This window comes from Hesperophylax consimilis, chromosome 15 (assembly GCF_061612785.1).
Source record: "Hesperophylax consimilis isolate HC1 chromosome 15, BYU_Hcon_1.0, whole genome shotgun sequence".
NCBI lineage: Eukaryota > Metazoa > Arthropoda > Insecta > Trichoptera > Limnephilidae > Hesperophylax > Hesperophylax consimilis.
This window is the reverse complement of record NC_142850.1, coordinates 22,998,500-23,020,015: the sequence shown is the minus strand read 5'-3', so window position 1 is coordinate 23,020,015 and position 21,516 is coordinate 22,998,500. Positions and strand designations below refer to the sequence as shown.

At 33.1% G+C, this 21,516-nt stretch overlaps 1 protein-coding gene across 1 annotated transcript in view; it reads left to right on the top strand.

The window, feature by feature from the left end:
* The first annotated feature begins 111 nt into the window (after window positions 1-111).
* nab (NGFI-A-binding protein homolog) overlaps window positions 112-21,516 on the top strand; it is a 78,519-nt gene continuing 57,114 nt past the window's right edge. Inside the window, exon 1 of the mRNA XM_089640053.1 lies at window positions 112-1,199. Coding sequence (XP_089496179.1) covers window positions 1,028-1,199 — 172 coding nt within the window. The 5' untranslated portion in view covers window positions 112-1,027. The remainder of the gene's footprint in view (window positions 1,200-21,516) is intronic.

The window sequence follows — 21,516 nt, the reverse complement described above, 5'->3', positions numbered from 1 at the left end:
GAAGGGCAACAAACAAGCCGAAAGGGTTCCCGAATTGGAAGAAGGTTGGGGTTTGGGGCGAATAGAATGCATTTCGTCCCCCTGCTTTAGTCGCATACCGTCCGCCGAACGGTTTTGGTCACGTGCGGCTATACAAAACTAACCTACAATATCCCTTTTACGTTTACGTTTGACAGCTCGGTTTGTTTCCCGCGTAAAAACACGGGACGATAGCCGACGCGCCGGAACGCCAGAAAAAGCTTCTGAGTTTTTTATAAGCCAACAATTCGTTCGGTTTGGCGTGAGTGCAGCGTTGCATTGCGAATTGTTTATTTTACTAAAACAACGAGTTCATAAATACATATGCACTTTTTGTTTTGAAACACACCTCGTACCTGCCAGACGCTTCTGAAATTACGATTGTTAAAGAATTAGTGTGATACGTGGGAGAAATTGTGATTCGAAACAGACTGAAAACTAATAATACAAACACTGAACAAACAAATTTTATTGAAGATCTCTAAACTTAAAGGTGGGTGTGTATCAATGATATTATAAATAAAGCATTGAATTTAAAATCACAAAAAGAATTAAAAAATCAGCAAGTTTCTCGACTCGAAATAACAATAACACACTGAGACTGAACTGAAGAAAGAAAATCGGGACTGAACGTTAACAAAGACTTAGAGAAATAATATTTTCTTAAAATTGAAAGGTAGCAAAGTTATAAGACTGAAAGACCATCAATATCCGAAACAAAGGCAGACAACTAAGTTACGTGATTGAAAAGAGTTTTGATTACCAAAAAACAGAAAATTTACAAATTGACACCAAAAAATTCCAAGAAACTAAAAATCAAGAAGTTTTCAAGATAAAGGACTAAAAAAAGACTACAAACAACAAGTTTTTGAATTTTAAAGACTTAAAAGTACCGAGACTAAAAATCTAAAATTTTAGAAATTGAAAGACTGAAAAGTATCAAGACTATAAAAATTAAAATCTTAAGTGTTCCTAGAGTGATAGTTGTTATAGGCGGCTTGCAGAGTGCATGGTGTGGTGCAGGGCGGGCATGGAGGCGGGTAGCGCCGCCCACCCCTCGCCCCCGGCGCCCCCCGCGGCCCCTCACACCCCCCACACCCCCCACACGCCCCACCCCCATCCCAACACGGACACTCCCAACGGGACAGCAAAGATCCTGGGGAGGAACGCCAACGGGACAAGTAAGTTTATTTTTTTAGTTTACATTACAAAACAGAACAATAATTGAAGAAAATAGAAGAAAATAACAAACTAACCTAAGCTTTATTACCTAACCTAACCTTACATAAACTAATCTAACCTAACCTCTTATTTTCAATTTCGTCATTGTTCTTTTCTATCCTGATAACATATGTTTGTACCTGTATTTTCATTGTTATTTTTTAACCCTTCCACACCTTTAACCCTTTGCATTATTGTTTCCACATATTTAAAATATGTGATGCTTGATAATACCTCAGAAAATTATTAAAATTCTGGTATTTAATTGTTTTTTAATTATTCTACGTTAATTTGAAAAGATTACAAGCTATAATAAAACAAAAACATGGTTTTTCTAAATCACTACCGTTACGGTAAAAAATTACAAAGTTCGTGTTAATTTGAATTTACACTGGGGATGAAGGGGTTAAGATGTGATTTCACTATTTAAAAAAGCACTAACATCATCATCACATCATTCTTCGTTCATCCGCTGTACATTCCAAAACCAATTCCAACAATCACAGGAGGCCCTGAGAAAAAAATAATTTCGCTCAATATCATAAAGGTTCCATGAAAACTTAACACACTGACAAATCAACACACTTTTAATCAAGTGATTTAAAGTTTTAAAAAAAACTAGCCTACAACGAAACCCTACAATTTCACACTTTTTGTGACTTTATACTTGTCCTGAGTTGTCCCGTCAAAAATGAGAGGTCATAAAAAATCACATAAAGTTGCTAATATCTAAGCGTCCCTTTCTTCATTGCATTCATTACGCTTACATTCAAATTTACCCATTTTTAATACGTCGGGTATTTCTAAACTTTAGGCACATTCGTAATATGTCGGAACACGTGTTCATGCATCTACGTTTGACCTGGTAATACACAATGACCATGTTAAAATATTAGAATTTTTATGAACACTTGTTCCGACGTCGCCATAACAAATTCGTGTTTTACTGATAGTTTATTAGGAAACCTGTTAACTTATTGGTTAGGCTTGCAGTTCCGTTTACAAATTCCGAAATACAAATAATTTAAAGAGATTCTTAACAAATTATTAATATTTTAATCGGTAAGTTTCCTCGTCTACGCACGGTTAAAAATTAATATTGCCAATTTATTAAAAATCTCTTCAAATTTTCGGTAAATCTGGTTAAAAGAGGGATTGCAGGCCTTACGAATGAGTTAACAGGTTTCCTGATAAACTTTTAGTAAATTACGGATATATTATCATAATGTTGGAACACAAAGTTCATGAAAATTCTAATATTTTTGCATTACAAGAAAAATTCTGAGGATTCTCATGATATACTCGTATTATCAAAGCAAATTGATAAAACAAAATTAAATAGATCTTTTATTAATATGACATGTTAATTTAATAATAAGGGCAAAAATCAGAAACATAATCTATAGTTCTACGAACACAGTGAAAATCTGTGTATTTTTCTTTCCGTAACTCTGTACGGTTGCGGTATAGTGCACATATAAGTAAAAAAAATCTCGTTCCGCGTTGAAAGGGTCATATGGATAAATTAATTGAACGAACGATTGTCAATCGAACAGCAAAAAGATACATGTCGTTTGTCTATGGCGTCTATGCGCTCATTCAAAATACTATTCCCCCATCAATGGAAGTTCTCGATTGTCAATCGCTTCAATTGCCTCAGGAAAGATCAATTAGCATTTTTTCTCAATTGCATAAATAACGAAAATTAACGTGCCTAACCATTGACAATTGTTTTTGATCAACTCGGGTCTAATTAACTCCCGAGGACTCTCATTCTGATTCTGTCAGTTAAGAGTATTTCAGCTTTGCGATAAAATCCAAATAAATGGATTATTTCTGAACGTAACCGAAAAGTAAAAAATGTTTTTGAAAGATGATAAAATACCCTTTCAAATTATTAGAAATAAACATTTAATTTTTGAAATATTCAAATTTCAAATGCAAACATAAAAAAATTTCAGAAATGGCTCACTCGTAAAATTACTGGCAATAAAAAATTGAACATACACACGTTTTATTAGACGAACGTATTCTAAAAAACACCTAAATTTTTCGCCATTTCATGTAAAAAAAATTAACCAAGCTTAATAATTTTTTTCTAATTGCAGTCTGAAACGTTGGTTTCATAGAGCTGCACATTTTAATTCTTCCGTCGTTGGCTTCTAGATTTTAATATAAAGCTTGGTGTTTTCTCTTTCTAACACCGTTTAGATCATAATTTTCACCATGATAATGAAGGAGACAAAACGATTTTTACGAGACCAATATTACGTTTTACTTTCCCAAAATCGAACAAATTAAACAGTTTATTAAATTAAATTAAGTTGTATATTTATGTAATTTATTTGTCTCTTATTGATAATGATTTCTTCTCAGTGAACACAGCACGGCCAATGAGTTATTGAACCTAAACCAAGCCGAATCAAGGTAATTGACTCATTAACATCGTCTGTGGAAAAAGCAAATCCATTTTTTTGGCTTTATTAAACCTTCCTCGCTACACACGCAGAGGTAATTCAAAAATGCAGCTAGCGTGGTATGAATATCTAATTAACACTTTTTGCTATAACCTAATTAAAAAGCATATTCTGGATAAGTACACGGCCTCGAATAAAGGCAAGTTATCATTAAATGAAAATTTAATTTTTTTTTTTGTAAATTTGCAATTATTTTGATTAGCAATAATGATGGATTATTTTCACAAACTATGAATACCGTTAAGATGTAAGAAAAACATAGAGTTTATTTTTCTGATTCTGATTATTGTAATTTTATTTTTTTCATTCATAAGTAATAATTTTCAAATCGAACATTCTGAAACGGTTCCAACTAGCTACAACGTCATTATGACATAGAAAACGCTAATGTCTGGTAAGACGACTGTCACCAACGTCGTCCAGTGTGACGTCAACCCCGAACGCCGAATTCACGAATTATAACGTTTTGGCGGCAAATCGAAAATTGCACATTTAAAAACATAATGAAAAATTAATTTGTCAACATAAAAAATCATTAATGTAATTTTTTTCTTATTTTTTTTCAAGAATAAAAAAAAACAGTGAAAATACCCTATTGTAAATTCGATTATTCCGCTTAGTATAACTAGCGGTTACAGATTAACAACTTATCTGTGCAAGCGGACAAAATAGAAAGAAACTAAAAAATGAATGAATAGTGGAAACGCAAGCCTGCAAGTGACATACAAGTTAAAAAAACCCAATTAATTTCGATTATAATAGAATTACATAAAACTGTTATACACATTAATAAAAAAAAAGTTTGAAATTTTTAATATTTATATAATTTTTATAGCGCCGTTTTCGTGAAAAATCGTCTCAACGACGATGTACATTTTTTCCCAGACTATCTAATAATACTATCTGCAGATTAGATAATCTATTATAAAAAATGAAAACTTTTGGCTGATAGATTTCATCCAGTACATCGATCAATATTACAAAACTTAGGTACAATGCATTTTACCAATGAACGTGATGTTAGGTAAAAAATTACATATTAAAATTAATAACCTCGGTGGTGTGTTTACGTGTCACTCGGGTTCAATTAAATCTAGAACTGTGATTTGAGAAAATTTTTAAAATTGATAATGATTATGGGAATCATTGAGACAAGCGATAAAGTAGGTACAAAAATTATTTTATTTTTAATTAAATAATTCATAATTCTATATTTGAAATGTATACCTATTTCTTTTGTCTAATGTTTTGACAGATGTTGTATTTTTTTCAAGTTTACTAACGGTATTCATTCGCAGCAGTCTTGATGTAAATAGGTATATATATTTTTTTATAAATGCTTTCGGCTTCACAAATTCTACAATTTTTGGGCCAGCGCTACTAATTTATATTACAGATATTAAACAGGAACTTACGAGTTTTTTTAAAATTTTGTATGTTTTAGGACTACTTTGCACGTAGAGGACATAATGTTGAAAATACTGCATTATAATATTTAAATGCTAGCGATGCCAGTAGGTATTTGTGTGTTTTATTGTTCGATTTTAGGAACGGAGAAGCCAATTTAATACTCGGAACAGGCCATAGGGATTTGATTAAATTAAATAATTATAGCAGATTAAGTCAAAGAGCTTCCAATAATGTTGTAATGTTATAATACGGACTTAAAATGTCACCTGCTCAACTTAGGACGGGATGTCTCACATAATTTGAACAATTTGTCAAATTTCGAAGTTAATTTTCAAGTTTTGTGAAAGTTTTATTCAAGTTCTTTTATTATTTCATTTCTGTGAAGGAATTGGCCCATAATTATATAATAACATAACTTGGATAGAACTTTCACAGAAAATTAACTTCAAAAATTTGACGAATCGTTCAAATTCTATAAAGCAACTTGACCATATGTAGAACAGTGAAGAGCAACCTTTTTAACGGGAGGGCCAATTTATAAATATTAATTTTATTCGTTGGTCGCATTGGGTATGGTGCATGCAGCTTGACGTGGTTAACTTTGCAGTCACTGGTTGGTAGTATCGCAAGCCTATTTATATTTTCGCAAAAAATAAGCTGCGCAGATGATTTTTGTTGTCTACAAGGCTAAACCAGTAAATTTTGTCGATTTTATCATGTTGAAAATGAATATAAAAAATGCTTGCAATTTTGTGCGACTGATACAAAGTACACGAAGAATTTATTAAAAAAATTCTACAAATAATTCTAAATCCGGTTAAAAACGGGACTGCAGGCTGCTTCTTGATAAACTTTTAGTAAATTCGTTATAATATCGGAACACGTGTTCGTGCACTAATATAATTTTTCTAATATAAAATTACGAAATGCGAAAATGTTAGGATTTTTATGAATACGTGTGCCAACATCGTGACAAAACATTGGTATTTTACAAAAAAGTTTATCAGGATACCTATCAATTTATTCGTTAATGGCCTGCAATCCCATTTTTACCCGGATTACGAATAATTTGAAAAGATTCTTTACAAATTAGCAAAATTTTTTTTAATCAGTTAGATTTCTCCGTGTTAGACAGGCCAAAGTTTATTGCGAAAATCTTTCGTATTTTGTAAAAACAGATTTTGTTAATGTAAAATATTTGATCGTAGCAACCGTAAACCCAAACGCTGGCTATTAAATGAGAAATGCCAATTTCTCTTCTGTTATTTATACGTTTCCAGAAACATCATTTGAAACATTACCCTTATAAAACGGAATCCTTGCAAAATATCAAGATATAAAGACTAAAATTTTCCGCTTAACTCTTTTACAAAAAACGTTAAATAATTTTTTCTGGAATTTTTTTGAATATTTTATTAAGGACTTGCGAATAGTTTCACGGGCTATACGAAATGGGCTCCCAGGGCCGCTTGTTGCTTATCACTGATGTAGACACATCTGTAGACTTAACCAGGTATTTTTCAAGTATGGCTCTGTAAAGTCACAAACTATAATTCTTCTACATTAAACGACTTTAAACATGTAACTACCCTACCATCGTCTATTTAATTTTAAACATAAATGCATATCTCCAATACCAAAGCTGGCGATGAGTAAAAACATGAAACTATATAGTTGTTGTTTCACGATTGTTTTGTTAACATAATGCTCTGAAAACGAGGAATTATTTTCTATTGTTCCCATTAATGCACTTGCAACTTGCATCTTATCTTGAATATATTATCTGAAGTATTTATCGCATCACATTATTTCACCACGAGTAGGCTTAGACGCTGATTGAGGATAAAGTTTTTTTAAGGCGATGCACTACGTCGTGTAATATTTTAAATTGAGCCGCTATCAATAACAACCCTTACGTAGTGGCGATAAGGTTTAAATTCACGCTTAACACCATCCGCCTGTTTTGATTTATGCAAGAAAAAAACAAGGCCAAAAAGTGCCTTTTATTTTATTTTGTGGATGTTCAGACATAAATATTTTTTTTTTTTTCGATCATTTTATAAATAACTTAATTTTCCACATTATACAATAAAATCATAACCGAAAATGGGTTCGTAAGTAGGAGATTGTGAACTTTGAACATTTTTCATCAGCCTTTACATTATTTTTTTCTGGGCTTATAAAGAGACTTATCTAAAAAATACTCGATTATTTCAAAGGCCAAGATGTATTCTACTCGCAGTATTTAATTATAGCATCTGAAACATTTCTAGGCGACCAAATTTTCAAACCAAAAACACATGATTTTTGAATTACTACGTATGGCATCGCCTTAAGGATAATTTTTAACCCGCTTGCGAAACTATGCAGTGATGAACGGGATTTTTAAAAAATAAGTCTGATAGAAATTGCTTTTCACTATGGATTAGTTTAGGTACAAAAAAATATGGCAAAAATTATGTTTTTTTTTATATATTTCTCTCAGGGCCTATGTCATTTTTGGGGGATGCTGTGTGGAGGTTTTTTTTAAGGAAATGATGGGGAGAAAGTTCTGGGAAGGAAAAAAGTATGAGGGGTGGGTAGGAATCTAGGGGTCAGTGTAGTGTGTCCAGGAGTGACGGACGTATGATCTATCCCCTCACATGCGGCGAAAGGCAATGGGTTAAGAGAGACCAGCTAGAGAGGTCAAAGGGTCTCCCCAAATCAGCCTCTCCCGATCTGGCACGCCACGCAGCTGGTGGGCAGGCGCATCCTGAACACACCTCATCCTATGAACCCGGGCACCCCTGCTGAATCACCAAATGTAGCGAACCACTCGGGGTGACCTATGACAGAGGTGTTGGTTATCCAATAAATGGTTGCCGCTGTGGCGGTTCCCAACTCCGCCTCCCAAATCGATGAATGCTGTAACAGCTAGATAATATCTTAGATAAAGTACCTATCTGATATTATGTTAACAAATTGTTGACAAAAATAAAGTGAGCTGCTTACTATGTCAAAATTACCTACTATAGTCTAAGTTCCATGTAAGTATTTCTCACATCAATATCAAATGGTGTTCAGATATTAATGGTACCTACTTACTTCCTATAAGATATTCTCTGATTTTAAAAGTTGATACCACATGCCAAGTAATGTTATTTGTTAACACAGTTGCAAGGAAAAGTAATTTCTGTTTTTTTTTTTATAAATGTATTAAAATCCATTAACATGAGTTTTTCTACATAACCTACATTATTATTCGATTACTCAATTAATAATATCAATCTTATTAGAGTCTTTGAACTATTTACCAGTAAAGGATTACAAATTGTTGGATTTACTTTCAGAATCGATTGTACACATCTCTGGTTAAAAGTCAGGTAGAATATAATGCATGAATTTGGCCTCCTCATTTTTACTCTCATTGCTTACAAAATTTATTACATTTTTACACTTTATTAATTTAAAAATTAGAATTCGACTAAATTAAATGAATTATGTGAATATAAAAAGTGTGCTCAATTTATTGAAATTATCTCCTGTTAATGTATGAACTTGTTAATTGTAGATTGGACTGCCCTGATGCTATTAATTTGTTGTCATAATGCTACGTATACACGCGAGCCAAACTGCCTAACTGCCGAACCCCACGTACGGGAAAGGAACGAAGCAACCGCAAATGGCGCGAAACCCCGCAGTTGCTTCGTTCCTTTCCCGTAATTCGTGGCTCGGTTCGCGTTGCATACGTACCATTACATGTACCTCCGAAGCATGCTAGATATAACATATTGTTTCACAACAATAATTTTGAGAATTCACAGATTTGGTAATGAAAGTATAGATGTCGCTGATATTTTCTTTTTAATTTTTGACACATTTAGAACCAAAAACATTCGAAACTTTTTAGTAAATGTCAAAACGTCATAATCCAAATGCTTAAGTATTTATAATTTATTCCTAATTTTTATTTTTTTTATTTCAAGGGTTCTTCAGTCATCTTGTTATTAAGGCGAAGCTTAACGCCAAATCACTATTTTGATTAATCTTTATAACGAATTGGTGTACATTATGAATACCACAAAATATGCGTTAGATCAATTGAAGCTTTTCCTATCGTTTCGCTTGAGTAGAGTACAAATAAAAAAAATAAATTACTCAATAAAAAATATAAATGCAAACTACTAAAAACATTTTTTTTCAATAGAAAATGTATGAACGCATAAATGAAACAACTTTTTAAAAATACAGTATTATAGCTAAGATTATCTGTGACAGTTTCACTTGATTAACTTTTTTACTTTCTTATAAAATTATTTACAAAATAAATTAAAACCAGTTTTTGCTTGAAATCGAACGTTTCTAGACTCCGTTTGTCAAGCGATTTTAATGCCTATTACCTACGATATAAAGTATACCAAAAATATACACATTTTTGCTTGTAGCTTCCTCTTAACTTACCAATTGTAATTATTGTATTCCATGCTTTATTTAAAAAAAGAATTCTCATATTAATAATAATATTTGGCTAATTTATATAACGCTGTTTTCGTGAAAAATCACATTATATTATATTTTTTAGGTTTAAATTACTGTTGTTTTTAACTTAATTTATAATCTTTTTGAATAGGCCCAACAGAGCGTTAGTAAATAAATACATATAAATAGCCAGTTCAAAATGTATGCAATAGGGTTAGAATAAGTTGACGTCCAAACTCCAAACATGGCATCGCAATGCAAGGAATTTAAGAAATCGTTGAATTGATAGAAGTTTCATTAAAGCCCCCTTCCAACAATCATCTACGTTTTTCATTGACTTCTAATGAACTGGTTTAAACCTTGTATTTCGCCTTTTTTATTCCCCGCACCGCGAGATTTTCATGTGGCTCGGTAGGTACCGACCGCGACCCTCCGATGGCGGATAACGCTTGTTTTTACATTCAAATAACCAATTAACTGACTTATGATGTTTTGCGGGCGAGTTCAAATCGCAATCTCGTGATTGGTGGATACTTTTTCCCGCAATAACATTCTGTGTTGCCTGTAATGAGTGGAACATAATAATTGCAAAACAATGAGAGAATAACTAAAGAGGGCATGTTGCTTTGATTTTGTTGCCAGATAGAAGAAAATGACTATCTTAAAGATTTTTTAAAAATTCTAAATCTGTCTTCAACAACAAAAACAGTTTTTTCTTAGTAAATTTTCCCAGAATCAACCGTGAAGTGCCATAACACCTACTTGTACCTTAAAAACCTCCGTACTACCTATGTAAAAAACATAGAATTAGATGTTATGTAGTTAGGTAATGACCTAACCTATGACATAAATGTAACATTTAATGAAACGTCCAAATTAAACACGTTTTGTTGTAAATTTATCCCTTTTGTAATTATTCACAAAAGATTAATGAAATAGTTTTTTTTTAAATAGCGATTTTTTTGCAGTAAGTTTTAATATTTTTGTTACAATCATTTTTATATTATAAAACGGAGTGTAGGTAAGAAAAGTTTTTGCAAACAGTAAAAGGACAGTATCTGCCTAACAATAAAAATAACAAAAAATCAGACATAGGCAAGGCCAGTGGTGTGGGTATAGGTCCCTACTTCGCATGAGTTAGTTCAGCAGTAAATGTTGTTATGCATTATTGCATGCAGTTAAGGCTCCGTAGTAAGTGTTTAAAAAGAAAAAGAAAATGGTTTAGAATGGAAATATGTAAATAAGAATGTTTAATCTCTCGACAAATATGAATGTTGAATCTCTCGACAAATGGATAAATTACATTTAAAGATACACTGTGAATTTTTTATACCTATAACATGATAAATAACAGAACGAAATGTGTTTTTAATAATTGTCGGAGCGTACTTTGCGATTTTTCCTACCGAGGAAATTTCATATAATTACTGTTTCGGCTTTACAAATGTAAAGATATTATCTTCAAAAGCAACATATATTTTTTAGGAACTTAATAACTTGTGTTCAAGAGAAATATGTTATAAATCGGAATGCGTGGGCTTAATGTTACTATGCATGTATTGGAGTTTGTTCCACTTATTATAGTCTCTATTGCAGTTAATGCTACTAATTAGAGTATGTATAACAGATGCTAATTATTATTATAGTAAGAGTAGCTGTTAATTCTACTAATTATAGGTTTGATTTCAGATGTTCACGGCCAGGTAGCGCAACACGGCATAATACCCCAAAAACAAATCACTATACTACTAATTATAGTATAATGTTAATGAGTTAATGTTAATAAGTTAATGCTATGTACTACCGGCATCTGTTTTGTCTCTTCAAGACCAGCATTAAGGCGATGCACTACGTCGTGTAATATTTTAAATTGAGCCGCTATCAAAAACAACCCTTACGAAGATGGCGATAAGGTTTAAATTCCCGCTTAACACCATCCGCCTGTTTTGATTTATGCAAGAAAAAAACATGGCCAAAAAGTGCCTTTTATTTTATTTTGTGGATGTTCAGGCATAAATATTTAATTTTTTTTCGATCATTTTATAAATAACTTAATTTGCCACATTATACAATAAAATCACAACCGAAGATGGGTTTGTAAGTAAGAGATTTTGAACTTTAAAGAATTTTTCCTAAGTCTTTATATTATTTTTTTCTGTGCTTATAAAGAGACTTATCTAAAAAATACTCGATTATTTCAAAGGCCAAGATGTATTCTACTCGCAGTATTTAATTATAGCATCTGAAACATTTCTAGGCGACCAAATTTTCAAACCAAAAACACATGATTTTGAATTACTATGTATGGCATCGCCTTAATAAATCCTTTACTATAGCCACTACTTTAACCCGCCTCACAACGCTGCCTAACCTGATGTCAATATAGTTATCATCCCTTTATACTATAGAGTCAGGAGCGCTCTTGTGAGGTGTTATATAATTTTTTTTTTAAATTACAGTGTGTATTACAAATGCTACTAATTATTATAGAATGTGTTGCAGTTAATTCTACTAATTATAATATTTATTGCGGTAAATGCTACTAATTATAATAGTACTGCAGTTAGTACTACATAAATAATTACTAGTCATTATAAATACATGTAGGATTACGAAAGATTAAATATTTATATTGAGCGATCAGTAGGATTTATAGGTCCAGTTAGGAGTTCTACCGAGCCGAACCCTCTGATATGAAAATATCTGGAGTCTGTGAATTATTTTCCCATTTGATCTCTGGTGATTTGACGTGTTGTTTTTGTATTATTTTGTATTTATTATGCTTATATAATGCACTTGCATAATTTAGATTGACTAGATGATCATTTGTGGAAAAGTGTGTGAAAGGGTTTAGCTTTTCCTGTGGGGAAGATTTAACCCGGACATAAAGTCGGAAAAAAACATACTTTGCAGTTAATGCTACAAATTATTACATGTATTGCAGCTAATGCTACTATTTGTAATATGTACAGCAGTTAATAATATTAATTATAATATGTATTACAGTTGATATTCAATTTTGCAGTATGTGTTGCGGTTAGTTGTACTAAATATAATATGTATTGCTTTTAATTCTGCTAATATAGTATAAGATGCTCTCCCATTGTAGAAGCCTTGCGCACCTTTGGTAATATTAAGAAACGTTTAATTTCTGAATGGTGTTGCCCCGTCAAAAACAATTGGATGGAATCAGGATAGAGTACGCCATTGTGTGAATATATGAACCCACCTAAGTGTATAATACAACGAAACCACCTAAGTGTGTAAAAAACAACAACAATATGAGGTCGACTTAGCACTGGCCATTCGTCCTGGAGAAAGCACCTCCAACCAAACATCCAAATACTTAATTTTACCTTGCTCTGGTCAGCGTAAAAAATAATATTGCGAAAGAATCCAGTTGTTGAAATCATACTACCAAACGAAGAAATTCATAACCAACCAGTCATATCCGATAAAGTTCATGAAATCAAATACAATGCAATACATCAAAATTATCACCAACAAACATGTATTTATTATGCTCATTATTGCAGGAGTTTGTAATATTAATTACTGTGTGCGGACAAAGAAGAAGCAGGAGGTAAGGATGATTTTATTCGCAGATAACTGTATGTAGAAAATTGTAACGAGGGTAATTTATAACTAGTAACAGACAAGCGGAAAGCTTTAAAGGAACAGTAAATATGCTGTTTGTAATTTTAAGTGTGTAGATTCTCTGCCTTTTCAAACAAGGTAACAACCCGTTACATTTATACTTTGACTTGTATATCATTAATAATGTACAGAGCTTCCTGGTTTTGTTCGCTAGCACCACAGAGCAGAGTATCGGGGAGATGGGCCTTAACACTTATTAATTTGAAACCGTTCTGTTTCATGTTTGTTTAGAATTATTATTATTATCTTCTTCTACAACGATATATTACATTGTTGGGAATAACCTTCAAATAACTTTAAAAGAAATGTTGTTGAATATTAATTTAGACTTTTAAAAAGTCCAGGTATCTCATATTAATTAAAATCGGATATGTCTATCTGAGACACTATCTAGGTTAAAAAACTATTTTATCAATTCAAATTTCCATGAACGCGAGTTCCGACATGAAGGTAATATATTCGTAATTTGCTGAAAATCATAATTCATTCGGATGGCCTGCAATCCCGATAGAATTACCAATAATTTGAAAACAATATATATATAAATAGTATTTTTTCTACGTGTTGCATTTAAAGCAACAGAAAATATAAAATGACAGAGTCTGATGTGTTTTTTTTATAATTTTCGGAACATACTTTTTCAACACGATTAAAATGTACAGAGATTATCTTAAAACATAACATTCATTTTTTAGATCTTAAAACTTTTGAATGTTTTCAATTCAATTTATCATTTTAAAAACATTCCAAATTTGTCGATTGTATTACGTTTTTAAATACGTTTGTAAATGGCAAATACGTATTTCACTTCAAATTATACATAGTTACCTATTTATGACACAACTAGTAAAAACCTGTTAGATAGTTTTAATAAACATTATTTTCTTACAACATAATTCACTTGGCATTTACACGAGTATTTGGTTCCTTAGAACAGGCAACCTGCCTAGTAAAGATATGAACCTAAAAAATATCGACCTGAAAGACATAAAACTTGTACACATTTAATTAAAATAAATTAAAATGCTTTGTACACGATATTGAAAAATTGTAGCTTTGGATTGAAAAATTATAATGATTAAAATATAACTACTTCTGTATATAGCCTCACGTTCACCAGGGCTGGACTACACTGTAACTAGAAAACTTATTTCATCAAAACCTTGCTCAGAAAACATAATATTATTGATGTATGTTTTTGTGAAATCTGTCATTGCTTTAAGCCTTAGACAAATTACGCTATATTATGCCCGCATAATTTGTAATTGGCATATACGTATTATATTTTGGGGTAACACACTACGCTATTATATTCCTCGGGAGAGGGGGTCAGATCAATTGGGGAACTGCTACGGAATATCATCTCTTTGTATGGGATCTGCCACTTTGACAGATGACAACCGCGTAATCACGGCGCTCCGTTAATTGTTCTGGCCCAGTTCGAACTGTTCGACCCAGTTCGAATTGTTGCGAACCCAAGGGTTCGCATAATTTTCAAATATAGCCTGGCTAGCAGATCACAGCACATATCGTCGCCACGCCCACACTTATAACACATCAACTTTTTAGGTGTGACAGGTCTGAATGGGATTGTATGGCGAGCAATATGGGGTTATATGGAATATAAAACGCTTTGAACTTATAGCGTAATCTGTCACCCCCTTTATTCAGGTGTAGTTAATTTGTAGGGATGTACATACAATTCTCTTCTCTTATGGTTACTCGCTTTGAGAATATACTTTCTAGTGTGTTGTTATAAAACAATAAACAAATATAAACATATTAAAATAATTATAAATAGGGGGTATCAACTACACTAGTAGTAACAGAGCTTGTCCTTTAAACAAACCTCCATTGATGGTAAAAATGTCGATATCCGAATTGATTCTGTTCAATAGCAAGATTGCTCTTCGCATAGGCATGACCATTGGCAAAGTTAGTCATGCAGACTGAGAGATAGAACAATCTATGCGGTGTTCAAGAGTAGAGAAGTAGGTATTTTATAATTATGGCAGCTTAAAACCATAGAAGAATAATTTAGAGCAATAATAATGTAATACGTTGACCTCAGAACAGATATAATACCTACATAGTAAGGTCTATGGCCCGGTATATCAATCGATCCATATCCTCGCTATGTGAGATTCCTGGCTCAAATTTGAGCTGGCTAAATCGGCCACTCAAGCCTAGGTAAGCGGCAGATTAGCTATTTTTAGATGAAGACACGCTAGGAGTAAATTACGTACTTCCATCTCACTGAAATTTAGGTAAATATTATGTTCATCGAGCGAGGAGGGATGTTGATGTCATTAAATGATAATCAATCTAAAATAGACAAGTAGTCTGGTAAGGTATTATAAGAAGTATTTTTCAAGTTAGGAGTGTTTTCAACGGTTTATTCGTGATTATGTCGTAAGAGGTACATTGGCTCCAGCTAAACCAATACTATTTAAAACTAGCTGACGTGTAACCGGCGTTGCACGGGGTTATGAATGGCTTGGAGTAAAGTTTTGAGGTTGTGAATTCTAGTGTACCTGAAAACTGGGTCTGTTTTTAAGGTGGAGATAATATTATTCTAAAGAATTGAAAACTTTACTTTTATAAGTTTTTGTTTCACATCTATCGTGTAAACACTTCTGGCAATAATAAAAACAAACTTATAAATTTTCAGCTAAATCGATCCAGTAGTTTTTGAGTCTATAGGGAACAAACAAACAAACAAACAAACATTTTTTATACATATAAATTAGTATACTTGCATATCACCATGCTGATTGATGTGGGGAACTTTATAAAAAAATCAACTAATAAATTGAACCCTCCTAAAACATTTGACATTCTAAAAACTCTCGAACTCCCGATGCCGGTAGATCATAGATATTCCACTCACGTAGACAGTAATTTGGACAGACAATACGTGTAATATTGCTGATATCTAGGCTTGCGACCTATATACTCATTATGCTCCTATGTACATTCCAACCAAGCCAAGCTTAAAATCAACTGATATACCGGACCTACATAACAAAAATAAATCATTTCTTACAATTAAGTATTTAAATCTGAGCACCCCTGATCTAAAATGAGACGTTTACTTCCTCATACATATATTGATGCATTTCACTTCATCGATGCAGCTTGATACGTACTTAATATTAAAAAAAACTTCAGCAATCAGTTTGAACCCGATTTGCAAACCTCAAAACCTCAAACTCGAAGCCTAAAAAACTTAATTTCTGAGGCGGACAAGAATTATTACAAACTGATACATCCTTCCAACTATAAGCGTAAATCGCTCGAAGCTAAATGCTGCAACTCTGCCATTACGTTTTTCGGTACAGCGAAACATATTTTTTGCATCAAAAGTGTTGTGTTACAGTAAGGCAACAATGTAGCATTTACAGAGAAACAGGAATTTTTTTAATGTTCTTCTGTACTCTACGCTTGCAACGTTTTATCAAAAATGTTATAGAAATTACTTTACACATTTTCAGCTTTTAATTACTATTTTAGAAGTGTTTTGCATAGAACCCTTGCTACCCTTTATCTAAGTTTTTATGTTACGGCTTAGATGCAGTTTCATTTCAAATTCAACTGTGTTGAAGTGCAATCATTCAGCTATATTGTTTTAACTAATGGATTAAGCGTAGCGAAGTCCTATTTAAACTCGACCGTTTGGCATTTCGAAATTAAATCTGAGTGTAAATTTGTTTGTACAACCCCTTTCCGGTTTCGAAAATCTGCTACTCAATGTATTGTTCAAGCAAGCCTTATGTGTACTAGATTGACTGAGTAATTATGGTACCTTCCCGAAGAAAGCTTGTCATTAAGATAGTGACGTTTCTTTGGACAAATTCTTTGGAAAATCCTTATACGAAATTCAAAAAAATCTTACGTGACATATGTCTATGGTTATAAGATGATTGATATTTAAGAACCTATTTAAATCTTATGAGAAAATTATAAATATACTAGTTATAAACATCGTATTAATTGATTAATTCCTATTCTGTTTGTTCATCCTGGGTTCAAACTCAAACCAAAGATTTTTGGGTCCAATGCTCAGGCTGCTCCGTCATGTAACTCAACTATTTAGCCTGGTGGGTAGGTAAAGCTCATCGATTTAGAAAAACTGAAGAGAAAATACGGCCGGTAGGTTTGTACCTAGTACCTACGTATTTTATAATGACTCTTTGGTGCTCGTTGCTACGGTGACTCTTAATGAAAAGTTAAAAGACAAGTGGCTACCAGAGAAAACGAGCTCTTTTTAGAATGAACCGTAGACATAGATTATCGTGTGGTCGGTTAAAATGGTATAGCGTAAAACGCTGACGTTACCGAATAAACGACACAATTTAATCTGCCCGTCTTCCGTATTACAAGCACAAGTCTAGCTCATACTGAAAAATATATATTTCACGTAGCTTTAACGTCGCGAATTTCCCGTTAGGGCGCGTAACTGTGGGAAGCGGGAAGCTAGCATCTATTCCGTAAGATGGGCTATAACAATAAACAATATTTATGTTGGAAAGTAAGTCGGTGCCATTACTAAGGGAATGCTGGCAACACTGCTACGTGAAGTTGGCTCCGGGTTGCCAGCCCTGCAAAACCGCCCGCACACGGAAAAACAAACAAACCTACCCACTTGTTAAACTGGCAACACTGAATGAAAAAGGAACAATCATTTCAAAATGTCGACTTTCAAACTTGTTCGAATGGTTTGTTCGCTTTGCCGCGGGGTCTTCTTACTTGATTGGCCGCGTATAAGTTTTAGGGACGCGGGTGAAAAAAAGCGCGCGCGATGCAAGTTTAAAAAAGAAAGCGCCCGGCAGCCATGTTTTATTTTCTTTATCGCCGCTGCAGTTTTTATTACTGCGGTCCGTAGACCAGACGGAGCCTCGCGGAGAAATTCTCCCGAACTGCATCGGCCAGAAAAATGCACTTAGGAGTTGTGCATGTAGCCTCGCATGTAGATATGTGAGCTCATTGCAGACGGTATAAAAACTGTCTTTTTCCGGGAACTTCTACGAGTAGCTAGATATAGTACATACACCGCTACCGAGTGGCTACGTATACGGCCCGGACGCTGCGGATTTTTCCCGTAAAGAATAATTGCGTTTGAATTGCGAAAAGGTACATAGAAGGAAACAAACCTTAATTTTCTCTTCATCAATATCTATGGGCCAAGTTGAATATGTCAAATAAGTTGTTGAAAGTAAACGTTGTCCAGATCAATACCATCCAATTCCGGCCATAAGAAAATCATTAATCATCTCTCGATAGCGCAATCCATTCACCGTAACTGTTGCTCCAGCCTCATTTTCGAAAAAGTAAGGTCTAATGACTCCGCCGGACCATAAACCGCACCAAAAAGTCACACGTTGAGGATAGAGAGGCTTTTCAACAATAACTCTTGGGTTTTCCGAGCCCCAGATGCGACAATTTTGCTTGTTGACGAAGCCACCGAGGTGGAAATGGGCCTCATCACTCAAGATGATTTGCATTTGATTCACTCAAGTGAATTTTAATAATTTCAATGCGTTGTTGAAGCGTGTATCGTTCCATTTTCACTAATGATGTAGTTTCTACTTGTCAAATGTCAAAAAATGACAGCTTTAAAAGTAACATCTACCGAAATAACGGGCTATTCTAAATAACACCTCTTATTGGAAAACCCTCTATAAGGCAAGTCAAAAAGGTCTATTCCAGATTCAGATTAGTTTTTGTTGTTTCCCCATTTGGTCGCCTGCACAAATAAAATTATACATTCGTTGGAATTAGTTATTCATAATGCATGAAATAAATATTCCCAAACTAAATAGGAAATATTACTGACTCGTTTAGGAGTAATTTTTTTAAGGACGGGTTGTTTCGGAAAATTTGAACAATTCATCAAATTTCAACGTTCATTTTCGGGTTCCGTGAAAGAATTTTTCAAGTTCTGTTTTAATATCAATGTAGGCTAGTTGCTTGACAAAACTGAAATAAAACAGAACTTGAAAAAATCTTTCACAGAACTTGAAAATGAACGTTGAAATTTGATGAATTGTTCAGATTCTCCGAAACAACCCGTCCTTAGTGTTCGAAAAATGTTAACATGTTCCTAAGGACGGTTTGTTTCGGAGAATTTGAACAATTCTTCCAATTTAAAAGTTGATTTTCATGTTCTGTGAAATATTTTCTCAACTTCCGTTATTATTTGTATTGTTTCAAGCAACTAGTCTTTAATGATATAAAAACAGCACTTGAATAGAATTTTCACAGAGCCCGAAAATAAAAGTTGAAATTCGATGAATTGTTCAAACGCTGCCAAACAACCCATCCTCAATGTTTCAACCCCATCCTTAATTTTTTTTGGTGTAGAGTTTGTTTTTCTCCTTGTTCATCCGACATTTTGGTATCTCGCATGCATCTCGATGGACCCATACATAAAAATAAGCAAATAGACTAGTAGCAGTTGAAAACCTATTTTTTAGTAACATAATTTATTTTTTAAATGTATTTATCTCCTATTTATATAAAGAAGAGTGTTTATGGCGGGTGGCATGGATTTCATTTTTATACAAATCTACAGTATTATTCCGAGATTTATGAAATTCTGTACACTTGACCTCCAAAACATAAGAAAGGTCACTGACTACGTCTGATTTCGAAAAACTCTGTGAAAAGCTCGGACAACATCGGGGACTTAAGCTAGTCTATATATGTAACTTCTTCCATCTTCTTATTGATATGTATTTAAAGAAGAGTGTCTGTTGCGGACAGGCGTGCGGGCGGTGTGGTTATAATACGATCAGTTCCAAGTTTTAAAATAAAAGTTATTGAACTTGAATAATTTTAAGCATTGAACATGATTTAAGATTTTCACGGCTAAAAGTATTTTTGTTATTTGTTTTTGGGGTGTTATGCCGTGTTGCGCTAACTCCTTCTTTAGCCAACGTTTCGGACAGATGTGTTATTGTAACACATCTGCCCTGATGATGGACACTGCAATGCTGTCCGAAACGTTGGCTAAAGAAGGAGTTAGCGCAACACGGCATAACACCCCAAAACAAATGACAAAAATTTTAAGCGTTATTCAAGAATAAAATTTCAATAAAAAAAAATGAAAACCAACTATTGGAGTTGTTAATTTTTTAGTGTGAAGAACTTTTTGGAGCACTAGATTAAGTGGTTAATTAATATCTATAAGCACGTAAATAAGACATGAGCTCATACATGGCTCAATAAATCAGTGTAAATTTATACTTACAAACATAAATAGGTACTATTTTCATTTACAAACCTATTATTCTGGTTTAACTACTTCAACTGAGCATTTTAAGATTTCCATTTTGTATCGTAACTAAACAGAAAATCGAACATATATAATTAATACTATTCTCAGCATCAATGGCACCGTAAAACTTCCATCGGTTAATCAAGTATTAAGGCGATGCCATACGTAGTAATGCAAAATCATATGTTTTTGGTTTGAAAATTTGGTCGCCTAGAAATGTTTCAGATACTTTAATTAAATACTGCGAGTAGAATACATCTTGGCCTTTGAAATGATCGAGTATTTTTTATATAAGTCTTTTAATAAGCCCAGAAAAAAATAGCGTAAAAGCCTATGAAAACTGCTTTAAAGTTCAAAATCTCAAACTTGCGAACCCATTTTCGGTTATGATTTTATTGTGTAATGTGGAAAATTAAGTTATTTATAAAATGATCGAAAAAAAATAAATATGTATGCCTGAACATCCACAAAATAAAATAAAAGGCACTTTTTGGCCATGTTTTTTTCTTGCATAAATCAAAACAGGCGGATGGTGTTAAGCGGAAATTTAAACCATATCGCCATCTACGTAAGGGTTGTTATTGATAGCGGCTCAATTTAAAATATTACACGACGTAGTGCATCGCCTTAACGCGATAATATTGAAAAAAACGAAAATGGTGAAAATATTTAATAAAAGACTCATTTGAAATATAGGAAAAATCTCTCGAAACATGCTTTAGTTACATATAAAGATACACTGTGATTTTTATCATTCCTATAACATAAAATAAAAGAACAAAACGCGTTTTTAATAATTTTCGGAGCTTACTTTTCGATTTTTTTTCTATCGAGGGAATTTCATATAATTAACGTTTGACATAACAAATGAATAGATATTTTCTTCAAAAATATTTGTTTTGGAACTTAAAGACTAATAGAAACAAGTTATAAATCGGTAGAAATTGGGTAAAAACCGTTAGCGGCTGAGTTTTACACGCGTCTGGTTCCCTCCTA